This window comes from Emys orbicularis, chromosome 12 (genome assembly GCF_028017835.1).
Source record: "Emys orbicularis isolate rEmyOrb1 chromosome 12, rEmyOrb1.hap1, whole genome shotgun sequence".
NCBI classification, from domain to species: Eukaryota; Metazoa; Chordata; order Testudines; family Emydidae; genus Emys; species Emys orbicularis.
The window spans coordinates 2,760,037-2,780,171 of NC_088694.1; the positions used below are offsets into that span (position 1 = coordinate 2,760,037).

The window sequence follows — 20,135 nt, forward strand, 5'->3', positions numbered from 1 at the left end:
GAGCTAGAGCACGGGCTGCAGGCAGGACTCCAGGGTTCTAGTCTGAGCTCAGGGAGGGGAGCGTTGCCTAGCAGGGGGGTGGGGCTGTGCGTCAGGCCTGGGTTCTAATCCCAGCTCTGCCCTTTGCAATGTGGTTCCTACAGAGAGGCCGTGCTTGGTCAGTAACTGCTGGGTAACTGGGCAAGCCCCAGGGGAAGGCGATGGATTTTGAGGGAGCTGCCTTTGATTTGACGGCACAACAGGAAGCTGCGGACGTGCCCTCGAAGCTACAAGCTGTCAGTGAAACTCCACGGCTGAGGGAGATTCTCATCCCTGCCAGCCTGGCTGGGCTCTCCGGAGAAAACTATGCCCCTGGGAAGCCCAGCAAGGGGGCTGCCGGATGCCCTGGAGGCTGGACCAGCCATCACACCCAGAGGCCTGGAGCTGGATTCTGCTCTCAGGGATCCTAGACCTGGGTTTACACCAGTGTCTCCGAGACCTGAATCCTGCCCGGGGGCAGAGTCTGACGCCGCAGGCCTGCCCTGCCCATGAACCGTAGGAGACAGCGGCTCTCCGCTCTCCCCCTCTCATCTTGCCACCAACGCGGCTGCCCTGCCAGCCAAGATGGGCCCTTGCTGAACCGCCAGGCTGGGGTCACGCTCTGCCTGGCAGCCCCCGGCACACCGCACTCCCCAGTGCTGCGACTGACGGCTCCTCCACATGCTCCCATCCCCTCAGACCCGCTGACACACACAGCCGCATCCTCTCTCTTCCTCTGACTCAGACACTGCTCAGCTCCACGGCTGTGCGGAGCCAGCCTCTCACAAGCTTCTGCTGGCTGGGAAACGCCAGGCAGATGCTGGGCTAGCCGGCCACTGCAACAGGTAAACAGCTCTCTCTCCATCGCCCCCTCCTCGCTGCCCTGCCTGCCCCCCGCAGCCCTGCTCCCTCCCCTTTCGCCCCCTCCAATTCAGCGGGTGCTGCTGAGCCCTTTGGAGAAGAAAAATAACTCCAGCTCCCGCCGGCCGCCAAACCCTGGCACGAGCCGGCGCCCTCTGCGTCCCAGCCACCCAGAGAGAGGAGGCGCCCGTCGCAGTTTGGATACCGTCGGAGCAAGATCTGTCGTCCTGCTACGGGTCTCGGTCCGGAGGGCGTCCCGCAAGCAAAGGGGCCATCCCCAGAGGCAGAACCCAGAGGGGAAAGGATGCGCTAGGAGCTCAGCCAGCGGTAAGGGCAGCGGGGGCAGCTCCATGAACTGCCGCAGGTTACACCACGGGGGAGGCGGCTTGGCATGGCTCAGGGGCCCCGGCTCTGCCAAGCAGGGCACAAGGGGAAATCGATGTGCTAAAATCCTGGACATGTATGGAAGTGCAGGAAGGAAGGGGGGGAGTGATCGGCGGGGAGGGGGGTGTTGGGCGTGAGAATGAGATGCAGCGTTGCAGACAGTGGCGTTTACTCGCCTGTGACTCACCAGCCAAGGAGCGGGGGAGATTTTCTGATGTCTGGGGCCAACAGGGCCCCCTCACAGACACCTCTTGCCCGGACATGGGGCTTCTCGGTACAGGAGCGGGGAAGGAATGACAAACGCCCCAGTGCCAGTAACCGGGCCACAAACCCAGCATCGGGGTGTAGCCCAGGCGGGTAGGGATGGATCGACTGGCTGGAACTGGGGCAGGGGGTTATTCCCAGGCTGCTGCTCCTCAAGGATGGGAGGTGCCTTCTCGGATGACCCTGTGCTAACCACCACGGCCTGGCAGACAGGCCCTGTGGGTGCAGGATCACCCTCCGCCATGCCAGGCCCCGTGGCATGTTTCTCTGGCTGGGCGATGTGTCAGTGCTGAGGGCAAGGCCCCAGCCAGGCCTGGGCTCCCTGAAATTAACACAGACGCTCAGTGTGCTGGGACAGGGCTTTCAGCGGGTGGGGGGGACCCACCTCTCAGAGCAGCCCCTGGGTGCGACTCCGGTGACTCCACCAGGGTTACTCCAGTGAGGAATTTGGCCCCTAGATCCTTCTCAAACCCCTCCCCCTGGGACTGAAGGGGTCCCCCTTCTCCCTGCCCCTCGTCCCCCGCAGGGAGGCTCTGCCATTTCCACCCCCTCCCCACACACCGGCTCTGCTGTCAGCATGCCCAGCCCCAGCTGTGACTGCGGCCCAGAGAGGCAGTTCCCATGGCAATGCCCAATCAGCCCCGGGCTGCGCTGATCAGCCCCACTGCAGGCGGACGCGGTGATTGGTGGGGAAAGGCAGGACAGGGTGGGTGTGAGCGCTATAGGAAAAGTGTGTGTGTGGGGGGGGGGATTGCTTCAGCATGAGGAGGCAGAGCCGAGTGCTCCCAGCCCCTCCTCCTCCACTCACTCGATTGGGTAACTGGGGATACCCTGATATAGGGCCCAATTCTGCAAGCAGTGGAACTCCTGCAGCCCCACTGCGCTCCTAGCAGGGGGCTGGGCCCATAGGAAGGATGGAGCCAGTCTCCATTCAGTGGCAGGGCCGGCCGGTGTTTGGGACCTAGGAAGGGTCCCCCGATGGGTGGGTGCACCAGAGGTGTCAATCTCAGCTCCCACGAAAGCCAGTGACTCTGGAACCGATCGCCAGGGAGTGCGGGCACGTGAAGGTCACGCTGCCCCCCCGGCTGCCCCAAGGCTTGCAAAGCACAGGGCTGCAGGTTCCCCCAACGTCCTGGTGGGAGGTGACCCAGCAATCATCTCATTGGCCCTTCCCAGGTCCTGCAGGCTGATTCTGCACACAGGACGATTGGCTCCGGTCCTGGCCAAACCCTCCTTGATATCAATGGGGCAGGAACCTGACGCTGAGCAGGGGAGCCGTGGGAGCAGGGCCCTGGCTCAGCAAGGGCTGTCCCTGCTCTGAAGGGCCCAGTCCAGCTCCCCATGGGCCTAGGATATTAGGCCTGACTCGCTGAGAATGCCCATGTCTCCTTGGTACCAGCAGGAGGCGCTCTCAGGAGGCTGAGGTGGTGGTTCAGAGCTGTCACTCCTGTACCCATGCCTGCCCCTCGGCTCCCCATCCCCCCGGATACTGTTATCCCATGCCCTGGCCATTAACCCCTCAGCTCTGGCTAACCAGATCCTCTCTGCCCCCAGCTTTCAAACATCACGTCCTGACCAAGATGAAGGCGAAACTGCTCCCCGGCGTCTCCAGCTGGGCGAGGGCTCTGGGATCCCACCCCGCCATGGGAGGGAGGTGGCACCCAGCTTGGCGGTGTCCTGCCCCACAAAACGGGTGGGGGCACGGTCAGAAAGAGCAGGGGGAACATTCTTCACAGCTGGGGAAACTGAGTCATACTGAGATTAAGTGACTGGCCCAAGGCCACTTGGCTAGGTATCAGCACAGCTTGGAACCCAGGAGTCCTGTCTTCTAACCACTAGGGGATGCCCTCTAGGCAGACACAGGGGACAGGCTCAGGGGTAGGCTGTGCTCACACCGTGGGAAAGGCAGGAGTCAGCAGAGCACTGCTGGGTGCCCCCCCAGTCACTCACCTCAGGAACGGACTGTGCTCAGCAGAACATGAATGTCTGGCTGAGGTCGTGTCCTGGCATCCGGCTGGGGGATGGGGCCCGGACGTGTCTCGTGGGTATCCCCGATGCGCCGTGCCCATGGGGCACAGGGCTAGCTCCGCTCCTGGAGGTGTTCACGTCCCCGAGCTCAGCATCAGCAGCGAAGGCACGTCCTGCTGAGCGTTCTCAATCCCCTCCCCAGGCCCCATGCCTGCCCGCGACCAGTCGTGCGGCTGCAGCCGGGGACCCAACGTGGAGCGTGGGAAGTGGTACGGGGTCCGCTCCTACCTGCACCTCTTCTACGAGGACTGCACCGGCGCCGGTCTGGCTGATGACGTGACCGAACCCCCACTCTCCCGTGCCCATGGCGGATGGCCCTCCCTCGTCTGGAAGGTAAGAACCATGTCAGCATCATTAGCCCCTGATGGGAGGTGCTCTGCTCCCGGAGCCTGGGGTCAAGGGTCACTCACCCTATCTGGGTGTCACCTCTGGGACGGTCACGCCCCATCCCAGGATTTCCCCCTGAAACTCTCCAGCCCACAGTAAGAGCCTGGGTTCCTTCCCCTCCTCCCCGGTTTGGCTTGCCTGGCGTGTCCTGTTCAGGGACCCTCTCTGGCCCCGCAGTTAGGAGGCTAGACACCCTCCTCCAGGGTCAGAGGAGGATGAGGCATAGCATGCCAGAGATGCCGGGCAGTTCAGCCGTCAGCGATCACCCAGCTCTCTGGATCGCAGAGTTGTCCGGCTGAGGCACCATGCAGGCAGGTACGGCACTGGCCTCCCCCTCACAGCTCAGCCAACGCAGCCCTAGCCTGCCCCTCCCCAGGACCTCTCCCCTCCGTGCTGGCAAGCAGCAACTCCATCTAGCCCAGCCCTGGGCTTCTGCTCAACCCATAGACTCCAAGGCCACTGTGATCAGCTAGTCTGACCTGTCCAGCACAGGCCCCGGGACTTCCCCGAAATAATCCCTGTTTGAACTAGAGCCGATCTTGGAGAAACCATCCAATCCGCATCTAAAGCTGGCTGCTGAGGGAGAATTCCCGCAGCCCTCGGTAAGTTGTTCCCAGGCTGAGTTACAAGCGTGCGCCTGTCTAGCTTCAATGAGGCAGTGAAGAGCCGATGTCTGGACACTGGTCACTAGGAACCGCTGGGGACTCAGAGGAGAAAACCCCCCCCCCCCCACGCTGTCCCAATCCCAACTCCCCTTTTATCGGAGGGTCTCGACTCACTTCCCAGCACGCAGCCCTGGCAGGGAGGGATCCTTAGCCCCTTTTTAGAGAGGAAGAAACTGAGGCACACACAGGCTGAGACCTGCTTGTCTCAGGCCAGAGGGGGGTGCAACCCAGGAGTCTTGACTCCCTGCCCCCAGTTCCAACCCCTTGCATGCAAGCTGCCCACCACGCTACAGCCCTAAGGTGCAACGTCTCGCTGCTTCCCAGCTAGTCAGAGAGGAGGAAGGAGCTCAGCGCTCAGGAGGATTTCAAGCCAGGGCTTCCCCACCTGGTCATGTGATGGTGCAGGGTCACCAGGTCAACTGTGCAGGTAGCCCAGAGATCAGCTGACACCTCCCCCAAATGAATCAGCCAGCAGCACTGGATACAATCCAGCTGCTGTGCTGGCATGGTCCCGGCCCTCTCCTCCCCTCGCTCGAGTCCTCATTGTGCCCCTGCAGAATTAGAGACGCCCCAACCCCCGGCCTGCAATGAAAGCGGGGGCCCTGGGCACAGAATCAGAGACGCCCCATCCCCCGGCCTGCAATGAAAGTGGGGACCCTGGGCACAGAATTAGAGACGCCCCAACCCCCGGCCTGCAATGAAAGCGGGGGCCCTGGGCACAGAATCAGAGACGCTCCATCCCCCGGCCTGCAATGAAAGTGGGGACCCTGGGCACAGAATCAGCTCATCGGGCAACATTTTCCATGGGGGGCAAGAGAGAGGCTCTTTAATGAGTCTCGCTAATCAGCTTCTCAAATGCCTAATTCAGGGGCCCTACCAGCTGGGAATTTGAATCTAGAGTCCAGGCTCTAGCAGCTGGGCACAGGCCTTGGGTTACTGCCTAGGGCTCTCCGAGCTGGGGTATGGACTAGTGGGTTATGGTGGGGTCCTCTCCATGGGCTGAGGTTGTTAATTTGTCTTAGGTGCGCTGGGTGCCAGGCGCTGCAAGAGACAGTCCCTGCCCCGAAGAGCAGACAGTCTAGAGACAAAGGGTGGGAGGGGAAACAGAGGCCCAGAGCGGGGGAGGGAGTGCCCAAGGGCCGAGCCAGGACTAGCAACCCAGCTCTCGGGGGTGCCAGGCCAGTGCCTAGGCCATTCTGTCCCCATCCCCCGTGGTAGAGCCTTTCCTCTCGTTAGTAGCACGCTGACTGAGCCCTTTGCATCCCGGCCCCCAGGTGAGTCTCTCAGCGGGAATACTGCTCTTGCTGATTGGAGCCGCAGCACTGGCCACAGGGTACCTGGTGCCCCCGAAGCTGGAGGGCATCGGCGAGGAAGAGTTTATGGTGCTAGACCTGCAGGCGATGGCCTATAACCATGCCCTGGTGACCTGCAGACTGGTGGGCACTGTCCTGTGCGCCATGGCCGGGGCCCTGGGGGCGGCGGGCGTCCTGGCGTGCGTGCTGGGCAGGGCTGCGCGAGGGGGCGAGGAAGAGGAGGAGCAGCAGCTATCGCCCATTCTGCGGGAGAGCCCCCTGAAGAAGCACAGCACCATCATCATGCCGCCGGCAGCAGCAGGATCACCGGCTGTGCCCTTCGGTACTTCGCAGATACAAAACATACAGCCAAAGAGGGACACACAGCTCCCCCTCCTGCCCCCCTCCACCACCACCACACCCGCTCCCTGAAGCTAAGAGCTCTTCTGTCTCCCCCGCGTTACTGCCACACCCGATTAACAGCCCCCCTGCCCCTGGCTCTAAGGAGCCCCGACGTGTCACCATTCAGCGCTAGCAGGAGGAAGGTGTGTGCAGCCCCTGGATCCCTTCCCGCTGCTTCATCTGCAGAACCTGGGGAGGAGTGTGGCCTGGCCCCCATGTGAGAAGATCTGAGAACTGCTGGAGGTGTCTTCTGGCCAGGCCACCTGGCTCAAACCAGAACAGAAATGCCCCTGACTCAGCCTTTAAGCCAATAGGATCATTTCATGCCACATCATCTGGAGGCGGGGCTACAACTGCAACCTATCAGCAAGAAGGAAACTGCATTCGGAGGTAGAGGTGGAGTGTGATTGGCCATCGCCTAATGGACAAAGTCCCAACTTTTCTGTGGTCCACCTTCCTCTGCCCTGCTTCCCGGTCAGCTGTAACCGATGAAAGTGTCTGAGTACCGGTCCAGCAATGTCCTCCTTCCATGCTGGTTCAATAAAGATACAAAGAAACTCAGGTTCATCATCAGTCATTTCCGGCATGACTTTGTCACAATCCCATGAGCCCTGGGTTTCACACGACAGCACCCTTCACCTTCCACCCACTCCCACAACTTAATTCAATTCTATGCTTAATCAGATCACAAAATCATTTGACACAGCTTCCACCCTTTAGACACTTGAAAGGGGTTATTGGCTAATCTGATCAATGGTTACAGAGGTCAAATGCCATTCAATTACTGTTTAGAATATGTTTTTAATGAAAGGCAGATGCAGAATAAGGTTCTGTTAATTGCTAGGGAGGAGAATGAAACATGCAGAAGGTGGACGAGCCCAAGGAAAACCCCACAACACTCCTGCGGGACTCCAGCACAAGTCCAAGCAGGGCTAGTTAGACACTGCTATTGACTTTGGCCACATTCTTTTCTCAGATATGGTGAGGCCACTCTACTGATGTCAGCAGTTTTGCACTGGTACAACTGGGAGTGGAATTTAAGCCCTTTGTAATAGCACCCATGACTTGGGCTTTGATATTCCTCTTACCTTCAATGTGCATCACCTGTTCTGTACCCTGAGGGTTGGGTTTTTGAGACAGGAAATTCCTCTAAATCAACCCACTTTCAGGAACAGTTTCAGTTTTGACAAATGGTAAAAATGTTTCCTTGAAAAATTCTTGACCAGCTCTACCCAGGAGTTGAAAAAGCATGATTCAGAGCCCCCAAGATGGGGAGAACGGCTTAAATCGTGGGATTTTAAAAATAAAAAAGTTGTGTTCTTTTTATTTGCTTACTGGTTTCGGAGCCTTTAGGGGTCAGGTTTGCATGCTTTTCTCTGCAACGGTGGAATATAAATGTTTTTTTTCTTCAAGTGAAAGCTGAGAGTTTCATATAATCACATGACTCCAGGAGCTGGGGATTGAAAGAAAAGACCAAATATCGTGAGACTCGCAATCAAATCATGAGAGTTGGCAGCAAGGTTAATTCAAGATATTTGTTAGGAGACTCCGTCCCGTCCAGGTGGAAATGGACAATGACTTGACCTCAATGATTCAAGCCTTTGCCACCTCACAGCTGGACTACCGCAAAGTAATGTACCTGGGCATGAAGTATTTAGGAAAGTATTGATTTAGTATTGATTTTGCAGGGCCATGGGGCAGTTCAGACCCGTAGCCCATTCATCCAACTCCCCACCCTCATCGGGGACTTCTGGGTAAATGGGCCAGGTTCAGCCCCTGTCCACCATGGATAAGCTCAGAGGCTGAGTTCAGTCCAATTGACAAGAACAGACTCGATCCGAAGGCCCCATTCAGCACTTCCTGGATTGGGGCCGGCTTTTAGGATGTTCCCGTGGAAGCCGCCAGTGCCCCAGTCAGAGAGATCAGGGGAATCCATGGCCCGGGGCACGTGACACACACCAGGGAAGGGTATGAGCAGGCAGGGAGCCCTGGAGGATTATGTGAGCACTCCCTGGTGAGCACAGCCCGCGCTGGGCACAGCCGCCCATGCCATGTCCGGCCCTGGAGGCGTTCCTCCCCATTCTGCCCCCCCTACCCCAGACTGCCCAGCCCTATGTGCCGCTCTTCCCCTGCATGTTCCCAGGCCTCCCCCGAGCAGAGGCAGGAATCCGGGCAGCTCCTTTTCCGCACGTCACCGCCTGGTGGAGCTGTGTGCTCAGAGCTCGGGGCTGGAGGAATGGCAGTGCCAGGGCTCACTGACAGCAGGCTCCTGAGGACACAGAGCCTGCGAGCAGCTTTCCAGGGAGCAGCAGAGATCACCTCTGCCCAGTGCACCGAGCCCTGAGCTCTGGGAGTGCCTCACGCCTGCCCAGCTGGGCCCATTACCTGCCCAGTTCTCGCTACCACGCTGGAGCAGGGGCTGTCTCCATGCAGACCCCAGGGAGCAGCAAATCCCTCGCAGCTCAGGCTTCCCTGGCTCCCTGACCAGGGAGAAACATCCCGCTTCTGCTCCTTATCCCTTGTTCCCTGACCAGTCGGCTCAGCTCAGGCGCAGTATCTCTGTGACATGGGACCTGACCTCCCGGGGCAATGGATTCAGTCCTGACTGCTGTGCTGCCCGACCTGGATCCCTCCACCTCCAACCGCCCCCAGCACCCCCCCCCCGATAGCGTCACTTTAATGCAGGTGGGTTTTATTCATTGCTCGGGAGTAAATATGGACACCTGGGGCAACCCTTTGCCTCCTGCCCTGTTTGCCAGCCCTCGCAGCCCCTCCCCTCGGTCCCCAGGTAAGTACTTTGTACCATGCTAATGACTTGCTTCCACACCCCTTCCATCCACAAGGATCCCATGGAGTGGGGCAGCTTCAAGGATGCTTACAACCTGGCTGGTGCTCATTGAGTCTCCACAGAGCCTACAGGGACCACTTCCAGCAACCGGCACACATGGGGCCCAGTCTTCACTGGGGGCAGGATCAGGGCCCCGCATCCCATTTTTGCAAAACTCTGCATCCCACAGAGGCCATGCGATGCCCCGTAAGATCTGGGTCAAGCTCTCCGGAGAGGGTCCGTGCAGCATGCAATGAATCGTGGCTTCTGCAAACAGCGGTGGGAGATGCTAGGAAAGTGGGGAGAACGGGCCTGCTGAGGGGGAAGGGGAAGGGAGCCTGCCCAGAGGTCGGGAGGGACTGCTAATCTCAGATTTCCTGCCTTCAGCTCCCTTCCCTTGAGCCTCGCCCCCAGGGTGCAGACAGGGTTGGCGAGCCCCCGGGCGAGAAAGTGACAGGCCTAGTCCCTGAGTGACTGAATGAGGGAGGAAACAAAAAAGTGAATGAAGAAGGAAGTGAGAGAGGGAGGGGTGTGAGGGCGAGTGGAAGGTGACTTCCAGGGCATGGGAAAGAATGAATGAAGCAGCAAGTAACTGGAGGAGTGAGTGAAATAGGGAAGGAAAGAAGAAACAGAGGTGACGTGGGGGCCAGGACAGACGCAGGGTCACGTGCCCTCCCCCTCTGCCCCCGATTTCTGCCAGGGTTTCTATGTCCTGCCCTGAACCCTGCTGCATTCCACCAGAATCTTTAAATTGTGCCCCCCCCCATCGTTTCTGGAAGAGAAAGAGCAGGGGAGAAGAAATCCAGAGCAAGGGCCATCCCCAAGCAGGCTGGGGTTCCTCAGAGCTTCCCCTGGCATGTGCCAGCACTGTGCACGGGCACACAGCCCAGACAGGGCCCTCAGGAGAATGGGTGAGGGAGGCAGGCAGCTCCTGGGAAGGGGGGAAGGAGGGTGAGGCAGCAGCGGTGACTGGCCATTCCCCTCCAGGGTCTGGCTCCCTCCGTGCAGACAGGACGTCCTGTGGCTCGGCCTGGATCGGGGGGAGACCCGGAGAGCGGCCTGCGGAAGGAAGCTGAGCATTTCCTCCTGCACACGCAGCAGTGGGCAGTGGGGGAGGGAAGGGAACCAGCTCTTACGGACCCCAGGGCTGCACAGCCCTGACAGCGGCTCTTCCAAAGGGCTTTCTGCCCCGGCACCCCCCAATCCGTTACCCAGGGAGGAGCCAAAGAGGGCCCAATGCCGCTGCAGCTCAGATCCTGCACCAGCTCTCTCCGGGCTATTTCCACAGCATGCAACAAACGTGGTCACATCAACCCAGTCCCTCCGCTCCTCCACAGCCAGCTCCCAGGCCCCATTCCCTACTGTGACCCCCATGGGAGTGGGGGCATGCATGCGGCTCTGTGCTCCCAAATACAGCCATTGCTCCTTCATCATTGCAGACAGGCCAATGGTGGGAGAGGCCAGGTATGGAGCAGAGGTGAGATCCCCCCCACACACACCCACACCCTGTGCAGTGATGCCTGCTGGGAGGAGATGCAGCTGGGAGAGCCTTTGTAGCCAGTGCTCCTGCCCCATGCCCTGCAGTGCCACCCGCTGGGAGAGGCTGGCAATGCGGGAAGGTGCAGCTCTCCCCTCCTCTCCGCTCCCCAAGGAGCAGGAATTCCCAGCCATTCCCTTGAGCACACTTCTGGTTCCGCAGCGCTACGCCATCCCGGCCATGTGCACGCTGCTCCCGGCGAGGCGCACTGCCTTGGGCGCCGGTGCTCGCCACGGGGCTTCTGGAGGGTGCAGACGCAGAGCTTGGCCTGAGATGAATGGGAAAGATAAAAAGAGCTGCTGACCGAGAAGGCTGAGTCAGCCAGCAGCTCCCAGCAGCCGGGGTCATGGCAACAGCTGCGCGAGCGGAAGCCGGGCATTAGCCTTGACGCTGACATAGGCTTGACTGCGCCTCCTGCCACCCTCAGTGACAAAACTGCCAAGCTGGGCGCCCATAAGAGAGCGAAACCGACTGGGCCCCCCTTTCCCACCACACTGCCATGTGCTGTCAAAGGCCCACCCGTCTGAATGCAAACACCCCAGTTTGTCCTGCACCCCCCACCTTGGGCCGTGCTGCTGTGCAGGGAACAGATCTGACAGGCAGCAGGGAGCTATTTCTGGGTCACCCACAGCACGGGGTGGGGTCCTTTCTTTGGAGAGATGCTGTTCCCCTCCTCCGGCCCCAGAGACATGCTGTCCCTCTGTCACGGAGGCCCCGGGCGATGCTCTGGAACTGCTCCCTACAAAGCCAGTCAGCTCTGGTGAAGTCTCCTCTCTGGGAGCAGACTGTCTTCAGGGCAAGAAGCTCACACGGCTTCACCTTCCTGGATCTGACCTTGGAGCATTCAGCATCCTCTGCCCCTCCATGCGCTTCCCACAGCGAGTCCGCCCTGGCGGGGTCCTGGGGAAGCCAGAGGGTCCTGCACCCCCATTTCGCAGTCAGACGTGACTCTCAGCCAGCCAGTAAAACAGAGGTTTATTAGATGATAGGAACACGGTCTAAAACAGAGCTTGTAGGTACAGAGAACAGGACCCCTCAGCTGAGTCCATTTTGGGGGGCAGTGAGCCAGACACCCACGTCTGCACTCACTCCACGTCCCCAGCCAGCTCCAAACTGACTCCCCCTCCAGCCCCTCCTCCTCTGGGCTTTTTCCTTTCCCAGGCCAGGAGGTCACCTGATTCCTTTGTTCTCCAACACCTTTAACTATCACCTTGCAGGAGGGAAGGGCCCCAGCCATTAGTTGCCAGGAGACAGAGTGTCGGCCATTTATGCACACTGGCCTTTATCCCACCACCTAGAGACTTAAGAAATGCATAGGGGAAACTGAGGCACCCCTACAGTATTCAGAGGAAACATTAAGAACTGTCCCACTTCGTCACATCATGTGATTCCATTGCCTGGGCCCTGCTCACAGTCTCTCCAGCATTACAGACAGGCCCTGGCCTAGCTTGGCTGCAGGAAGGGAGCTCTGAGTGCTAGGATGGGAGAGGGGCTCATCCCCTGGGCAGGCTTCCCCTATTTCAGAGAAAATAGGGTCTCTGGGAATCAGGCCTCAGGCAGGCTCCTTGGGGGAGGAGGGGACCCGCTCTGGCAAACGGAGCCAAGAACCTGTCTGAAGACGCGTGGCGAAAGCCAGCGGACTGAAGAGGGGCAGTGGCTCAGCGACGCAGCCCAGCTCCAGACTCCACCGTTGTCGCCCATGTGCAAATATGGGCTGTGGCTTCACACGTGTGTGACTGGAGGATGGACGCGCCATGCTCTGTAATGCACAGCAAGCACACCCCACAGTGCACCAGGGTCAGCGTCGGTGGTGGGCACGGCAGAGGGTTAGCGTGTGTGCACACCCCCACTCCTGGTGATGTTTCTCTCCCAGGCAGGAGCTGCATTGTGGAAAAATTGGAGAGAGTCCAGCGGAGGGCAACAAAAATGATTAGAGGACTGGAGCATATGATTTACGAGGAGAGGCTGAGGGAACTGGGATTATTTAGTCTGCAGAAGAGAAGAATGAGGGGGGATTTGATAGGGGTTCCAAAGAGGATGGATCTAGACTGTTCTCAGTGGTGGCAGATGACAGAACAAGGAGCAATGGTCTCAAGTTGCAGTGGGGGAGGTCTAGGTTGGATATTAGGAAACACTATGTCACTAGGAGGGTGGTGAAGCACTGGAATGGGTTCCCTAGGGAGGTGGTGGAATCTCCTTCCTTGGAGGTTTTTAAGGCCCGGCTTGACAAAGCCCTGGCGGGGATGATTTCGTTGGGGTTGGTCCTGCTTTGAGCAGGGGGTGGGACTAGATACCTCCCAAGGTCCCTTCCAGCCCTGATATTCTGTGATTCCCCAGGAGACAGCGAGCAGCCTGCAGGGCTGACGGGGAGCCCTTAGTCAAGGACACTTGCTAAAATGTGTCAACTTCATCACCTTGTGTCTACCTGGGCCCCCCTGGACTCCCTGCCCTGTGCTCCCTCCACTGGCCTCAGCTGTGCATTGCATTTGCTATGATCACTCTATTCAGCCCGCTGGGGTTCCCATCCCCTGTCCCTTCCCTGGGCCTGAGTCACTCGCTCCTGACTCCGGAGCAGCCCAGGCTGGAACAGGGTCACTGCCAGCACATCCGCCCATTTCCTGCCCCCTGCCGCAGTGCAGGCACACTGCAAATCACTGCACAGCTTAGCTTCTTCCTGTGCCGCTGCAGCACCCCCACACCCCTCCGAGCCGCACACGGGGGGGGGAGGGCACTGGCACCGTGACAGGCCCAACTTCCTGGTGCCAGAAGGCTCCTGTCCCACCAACAGCTCGGCAGGGGACCAGGCCCTCTCGGAGAACAGCCAGGGGATTGCATAACCCAAGCCGAACTCGCATGGCGTAATCACACTGGCAGTTTCGCAATGCCTCCGGTGTGCCACAGGGCAGAGGTGTCAAGCCCGGTGGAGTCAGGCCCCAGCCCTGTCGAGGCTGGGCCCAGGGCAGCTGGGCGAGCTGGTGCCTGGGTACCACTCTCCATCCCTGGGCACAATAAGAACCTCCTCCCAGGCCGTGCCAGGGACTGGCAGTCCCCACCCCCATCAGCCAGTTACAGGAATGGCAGCATGAGGCATCTGGCTCCCAACCCACCTACGCATGACCATGCCTGCCTGAGTCAAACCCGTCACCCCAACAGCTACAGCCCCAGCCCCTGCACACCACCAGGCGGGTCCGATTCCAGCCCCGAGTCACCATGGGCGAGGCTTTGGGCATTGCACCCCGATGGTGCCCGCGTCGGAGTTTAGAAACCAGCGGTTCTGGCAACTGCAGCATCAGCAGCGCAGGCCTGATGCCAGCCCCACTGTTCCCTGCTAGGTCCGCACTTCCATCAGCAGGGTGCTTCCAGACCCACCTCCATCTACACCTAGCAGCACCCCCGAGACACCAAGCCCCAAGACAGCCCCCGGCACAGCCCTGCAGGCTGCCTTCCTGCCACTGCCCTGGTGCCAGCAGGTCCAGCCCCTTGGGAGCTGGGGAATAGCTGGGCAGGGGGAGCGGTGGTCCCTCGGAGGGGGGAAAACAGAAGCTGCTGCTGCTGCTGCCCTGAGCCTGGAGTGAGCTCCTGACCCCGAGTGCGTGGGAACGCGGCAGTCCCAGGGGCTGCGTTGGGAAGCGGATGTAGGAGGCTGGGCGGGCGGCGTGGGAGCCAACTTCCCGGAGCAGGGAGGGGGCATTCCAGCCGCAGCGAGGAAGACGCCTAAGGAATGCGCTCCCTGTCCTGGGGCCCCGCCAGGCTGGCTCACATTCCCCTTGGCTCTGCCCCTCGCTGGCTCCTGGGGCGAGGAGTGCAGTGGGAAACCTGCCTCCTGGGAGCCACTGCCAAGGGCCGGCTTCTCTCCCACCCCCTCTCTGGTGCTGTGAGGCCAGTTCTAGTAGGCCCTGGGCCACACCCTGCGCATCCAGCACCGTCAGCCTCCTCCCCACTGGCCCTGCTGCCTGGGCCGCATGCCCATGGAGTCCATCCAGAACGCACAGCTCAGATCTCCCCCTAGACCCTGCCCTCGGACTATACCCCCCGCCCCCCAAGCCCACCCCTGGCTCCCCCTCCTCCACCAGGAACTTCTGAGCCTCCTCGTCAAAGCCCTCCACAGCTCAGCCCTGCCCACCCTGTCTGCCCCACGGCTGCAGGGTGAGCTCCCCATTCACTCTGCCCACCATGCCAGCCTGGCTCACCCGCTCCTCCCTTCATGCTTTGTCCCATGCTGCCCCATGTGCCTCGGGATTTGGGGACCCCCCCAAAGCCATCCCCTCCCCCTCATGCCTGCAGGGCTCTGGGCACCGCAGGGCCGGGGGAGGGAGCTGCTGGGACCGCGGCTGCTGCTGCTCGTTGGCTAATTACACCAAGCCGCTGGGCATGCAGCCTACCTGGGTTTAACCATTCTGTGGTCACTGTTACCCCACCCTCCTGCTCCCCCTTCCCTGCATGTTGGTTTCACCCACCTGTTAGGCCTTATTGTGAGCTCTTTGGGGCAGAGGGTATCATTCAGCGCATGTGTGTCCAGTGCCTGGCACGATGGGCCCCGATCCAGACTGGCAGCCGGGGCTGCTGGCAGAACAACAGAGCCGTGGAGCCCCTTGGGGTGTGTGTCGCAGCATCCCCAGGGGGACCCCTTACGAAAGTGGACTCTGGCCAGCTGCACCCCACAGCTCAGGATGGGCACCCTAGGAAAGCCATGGGGGGAATCCCAGGCGAGAATCACACCGAGGAGGAGAGTTTGCCCTCCAGCTGTGAGGATGTGAGGGGGTGAGATCACATCTATGCAGATGGCTGGCAGGAAATGTCTGAGTTTGTTCTTGTGGCTGGGAGTGCACGTGGCTGTGACTAAAGGTGCAGTAGTACGAGAATGCCGAGTGGTGCGAATAACGGCACATGGATCTGCTCAGAATTGTCTATAGACGTGGGCACAGGGCTGCTCCTGGTGTGTGTGTGTGTGTGTGTGTGTGTGTGTGTGTGTGTGTGTGTGTGTGTGTGTGTGTGTGTGTGTGTGTGTGTGTGTAGACACAGGGCTGGGTGCATTCGCTGGTGTTACATGTACTGGCACATGTGTGATGAGCTCACTCCTCTGTGGATACGTGTGTGTTTTGAATGTGTCCATGGAAACGAGTGCTCCCCTGGGAGGAGCTGGTGTTTGGCAGCAGCTGTTTGCCACCAGGTAAGGGCCTGAGATTAGGAGTCGGTGGGGACTGTCGCACAGAACAGGGAAGCACTGAGCGAAATGAGCCAGGCCACGTGCCAGAACCGCGGTTGTATAATCCGCCAACCAGGCCACAATCCTGAGAGGTTCTGGTGCAGCACAGGGGGCTTGGCTTTTTGGCTTCCCTGTTTAAACAGCGCCTGCTGAGCTCGGGTTACATCCAGAAAGGGTGATGCAAGCTGCTTCCTTCTCAGGCGCCTGCTCGAGCAGAGAGGGGACGGGGCTGCGGGTTCTAGTCCTGCATCCAGCTGTGACCTCAGGCAAGTCACTGCTCTTCAGTTTTGCCATCTGTAAAATGGGCACAATAGCCACCGTGTCACCAGGGCCTGGTGAAGGACCATTTGGGAAGCTCTGAGATCCTGCGATGGGAAAGACTCTAGAAGCCCAGGCTCGGCCTCCCCTTTGCTGTCTCTTTTCACTCAGCTGCTTGTTCAGCAGACAGTGCAGGCCCAGACGGATGTCCCCCTGGCTCAGTGTCCAGGGCCTTGGCTCCTCCTAGCGCTGCAGCTCCAGCAGTGTCAGGCCGGGTGGCCATGCCATGCACTCTCTGGAGCAGCAGGGGTTGCCTCGGTGGCTTTGCAGTATCCATGGACAGTTCTGGTTGTCGGGGAGTGAGGGAGGAGCCCGGGTCTGCTTTAGGGATGGGTCAGATGGCTCCATCGGGGTCCCGGGGCTGGCTCCCAAAGGCGCCGGCACCCCACCCAGGCCGCAGTGGGGACTGTGGGTTCGGAGGGCAGCAGAGGCCGTGCAGCGCTCTGTGCCCCATGCAGTATAGTCTCGCCTGGCCCTGGGAGCTGAGCAGAGCTGTACGGGTCGAGGCTCAGAGAGATGCCTTCCAAGAACGAGCCAGGTGCTGCCGGAAGTGGTGACTCCGGAGGGGGCTCTCTCCCCGCTGAGCCAATGCCCAGCCTGGTGCTAGGAGGCGCTGTCTGACCTAGGGCCCAGCCCCTCACTCGTTCCCAGAGATCCTGGCCCCTAAGTTCTGGGGAGGGATAGGAGCCCCGGTGCCCTGGATTCCAGTGCGGGTGACTCGCCGCCTCGCTACATCGCTGCATGCAGGCTCCATGTGACAAGTGATTCTTCACTGCTCCTCCCAGCCCCCGCTCCACCACAGCATACAAATAGGATGAATATGTTCAGTAGATCATAACCTTTGCAGAGAGATGTTACATGGCATGAAACATAGTCCAGTTATGTCATAGATACATTCATAAGCATATTTCCATAAAGCATTATGGGGGGCACCGTCACAGTGCTCATGGGCAGAGCAGTGCCCAGCAGCACCAGCAAAGCCTTCCTGTCGTCTGGGTCTCCGCCACTGGGTGCGGGGCCTCCCCCGGTGCAGTGCGGAGGGGCAGGCGCGGGTGCGAAGTGCTGCCGGCCCGTTGGCCTGTGTGCGAGAGACTGAGCCGCTCCTCGCAGAGCCGGTGCGAGACAGAAGCAGACTAAGCAATTGCTTAGGGCCCCGAGCAGCTCAAGGGGGCCCCCATTTGCTTTTTATTATGGGGGGGCGCATCCAATGGGCTAGCACCGCCTCTGGCTCCTTGCATACCCCTCCTGATGCAATCCGCATACCTCTGGCAGAGGCTTGGCTGCTCTTCGGAGAAGAGGAGGGGCTGCTCCGGGCTGAGCCCAGGGAGACTTTAAAAGGGCAGGCGCGGAGAGGAGAAGGGAAAGCACGGGGAGGGCGGGGGAGTGGAAGGCAAAGGGAAACTCGGGGAGGGAAGTGGGGAGTCCTACCCTGGGAAAGACAGAAGGGTTTCCGCCCCTACTCCGGCTCCCTTCCGAACAGCCACTAGCCTCAGCCCCCGCCCCCTAACCTGAGCCAGCTCACCCTCCCTGCTCCCTGCCATAGGGCCAGGCAGACAGTCCACTCAGTACAGAGGAGACATGCGGTGTCCTGGACTCTGCTGACACCCTGCTGGTGCTCACTAATAGACATCAGTGCAGCTGATTCTGGGGGACAGCTGTTTGTGCTTGCCTTTGGGCCTGGGTTTCATGTGGTTTGCACAAGTGAGGGGGGCATATGGTCCCTCCTGGGAGGCTCTCCATGGAATGTGCAGAATCAAAGACCGGGGCTGAAAATCTGACCCACAAGTTTTTTATCCTTTCATTAAGGGGCCATTGGATTTGCAATGTCACAGCCTGATCCGGGCAATGCACAGGGCTGGGGTTTGGGCCCCACTGTCCTGGCACCACTGGCTGCTCCGGTTTGGCTGTGTGAACTGGTCATTGCGCTGCCGGGCTGCAGAGTGGAGACAGAATGTTCCCCGGGACATAACTCCTGAGCCCTCCTGTGGGCCAAACGCCCACTGACCCCCGCTGGAGTTTGCCTGAGTACGTGGGGAGTCATGTTGCGGGGGGAGTTGAACAAAGAGGGGCTTCCCGGGCAGGGAGCTGTCTAGTTTCTGCTTGAGGCCTGGCTCTTTGCGTTCATCTCCTCACACCACGGTAAGGATGGATTCAAAACTACATGAGAGCTTTTGGCCCCGTGGGTAAAGTGCTCTGTGCTACCAGTCACCTACCACTGAGCGCACGGTACGGCCACGCTGACTCCTCATGCTCACCCGGTTCTGACTCCCGCTGCAATGTGCCACTGTAATCCCGGGCGTGCTCCCCACCGCTGGGAACCACAACAGAGCAGCCGCCATGGGGAAAACGTAACGCGAAGAACATCACTCGGCACCTGCCATTCCAGCACCGACCAGAAGGGGGAAGGAGCATTGTCCCTGCTTTGAAGAAGAGACACAAAGGGGTCAGGTGACTTGCCCAAGGACCCCCAGCGGGCCAGTGGCAGAGTTGGGATTAGATGCCAGGCCTAGGATCTCAGCCAGTGCCTGCTCCTCCCGTGTTGCTGAGGGATAGCACTCCAGAAGCCAGGCCTTTCGGTTCCCTCTCACGGGCTGCCGGTGATTATGGGAGAATCTTCTGAAATCAGCCCCTCCCGAACCCCAGCATCAGACTGCCTGGGCCTGAGACTCCTCCCCTGGTGGGGAGTCAGAGGCAGTTCCCTTCGGCCCTCCAAGCCAGCCCTATCTCCCCTCCCTCCCCTGGGCGTTTTCCAGGAGGTACTGAGGCAGATACAAGTGTTTCTATGGTACGTGGGAGCCAGAGACAGGAATGGGAGCTGCCATCCTGGGGCCTGTCCTGATGCTAAGGTTCTGCTTTCCCCACTGCAGAACTTTAAAGGCTGGGGACTCTGGAGGGATGTGGGGTGAGAACAGGGCATGAGGGTCCGAGCCATCACTCGTTGCATGAGCCAAGCAGGTGTTTGAGGTTCTCCAGGGTCCAGATGGGTTCTGTAGGTCCCTTTGCATGTTCAGATTTGGGACTGGGCTGGGCAGTGCCAGGCGGGTACCAGGAGAAAGGCAGGTCTGTCTGTCTGTCCGTTGACACTCCACTTCTCATGATAGTGCCTGCATGTGTGGCATTTCTGTGCCCAGCTCCGGCAGCAGGAGCGCTGGCAATCTCACCCTCTCCCTGGGCCAGCTGGCCCAGCTTTCCAAGGTTGAGAGTAGCAGAGAGGGACCCCTGACCAGCCCCCTGCCAACCCAAACACCCCCAAAGCCTGGAGGCATTTGGAGCCAAGTTCTGCAGCTGAGCCCTGGCTCTGTAACAGGCTGAAGCAAACCCCAGGCTTCCGCCGCGGCTCCGGACCCGAACGTTAGAATCATTTGCTCTGCCCAGAGTCAGGAGGCCGGACGCCCTGCACTGTACCGTGGCTGTCATGGACCCGTGCCCATGACTGCGTCCGAGGCTACCCTGGGGGGATTGCGGAATAGGGTGTTCAGGGAGCACAAGCAATTACTAGGCATCCAAGCCTTGGGCTGGCAGTGGGCATTGCCCGTGGGTAGAGGTCTGAAGGCTTGTGATGGGGCAGCAGGCACTGCCAGCAGCCTGATCTCTGGTGCCCCTTAGGGGCAGGCGTTTCCCCCAACCCCCGGCAATGGGAGATGGAAAAGCCTGAGGTTTGCTCTGTGCCCCTGTGACGAGGTGACGGCTCACCCAGCGGCGCCTCCTGCTGGTCGTCCAGGGAATTAGCTCACCAGCCTTCGGCGCGCCCTCTGCAGGCCGGTGTCTTGCCTTGCCGCTGGCCCCCGCTGCCCCTCCCAGACCCCAGTGCCCCTTCTCTCTGGGTTCTGCCCCCTGCAGTACCCCACAGTCTCGCTGGGTCTCCCCTCCGCAGGGAACCCCCAACCTCCCCAGGGAACCCTCAACCCTCTATCCCCACCTTGCCTCAGTCATGGGCTACTGCCAG

General features: G+C 60.1%; 1 protein-coding gene across 1 annotated transcript; it reads left to right on the forward strand.

Annotated features, from left to right (window-relative positions):
- The first annotated feature begins 3,702 nt into the window (after positions 1–3,702).
- Positions 3,703–6,331, forward strand: NRSN2 (neurensin 2). Its single transcript, XM_065415032.1, has 2 exons — positions 3,703–3,888; positions 5,882–6,331. The coding sequence occupies exons 1-2, from the start codon at positions 3,703–3,705 to the stop codon at positions 6,329–6,331; spliced, it is 636 nt and encodes a 211-aa protein (XP_065271104.1).
- Positions 6,332–20,135: the final 13,804 nt, after the last annotated feature.

Coding starts and splice junctions, on each gene's coding strand:
- NRSN2 (XM_065415032.1), top strand. CDS start 3,703: ATGCCTGCCCGCGACCAGTCGTGCGGCTGCAGCCGGGGACCCAACGTG. Junction 3,889..5,881: donor GGCCCTCCCTCGTCTGGAAG/GTAAGAACCATG, acceptor CCCGGCCCCCAG/GTGAGTCTCTCAGCGGGAAT.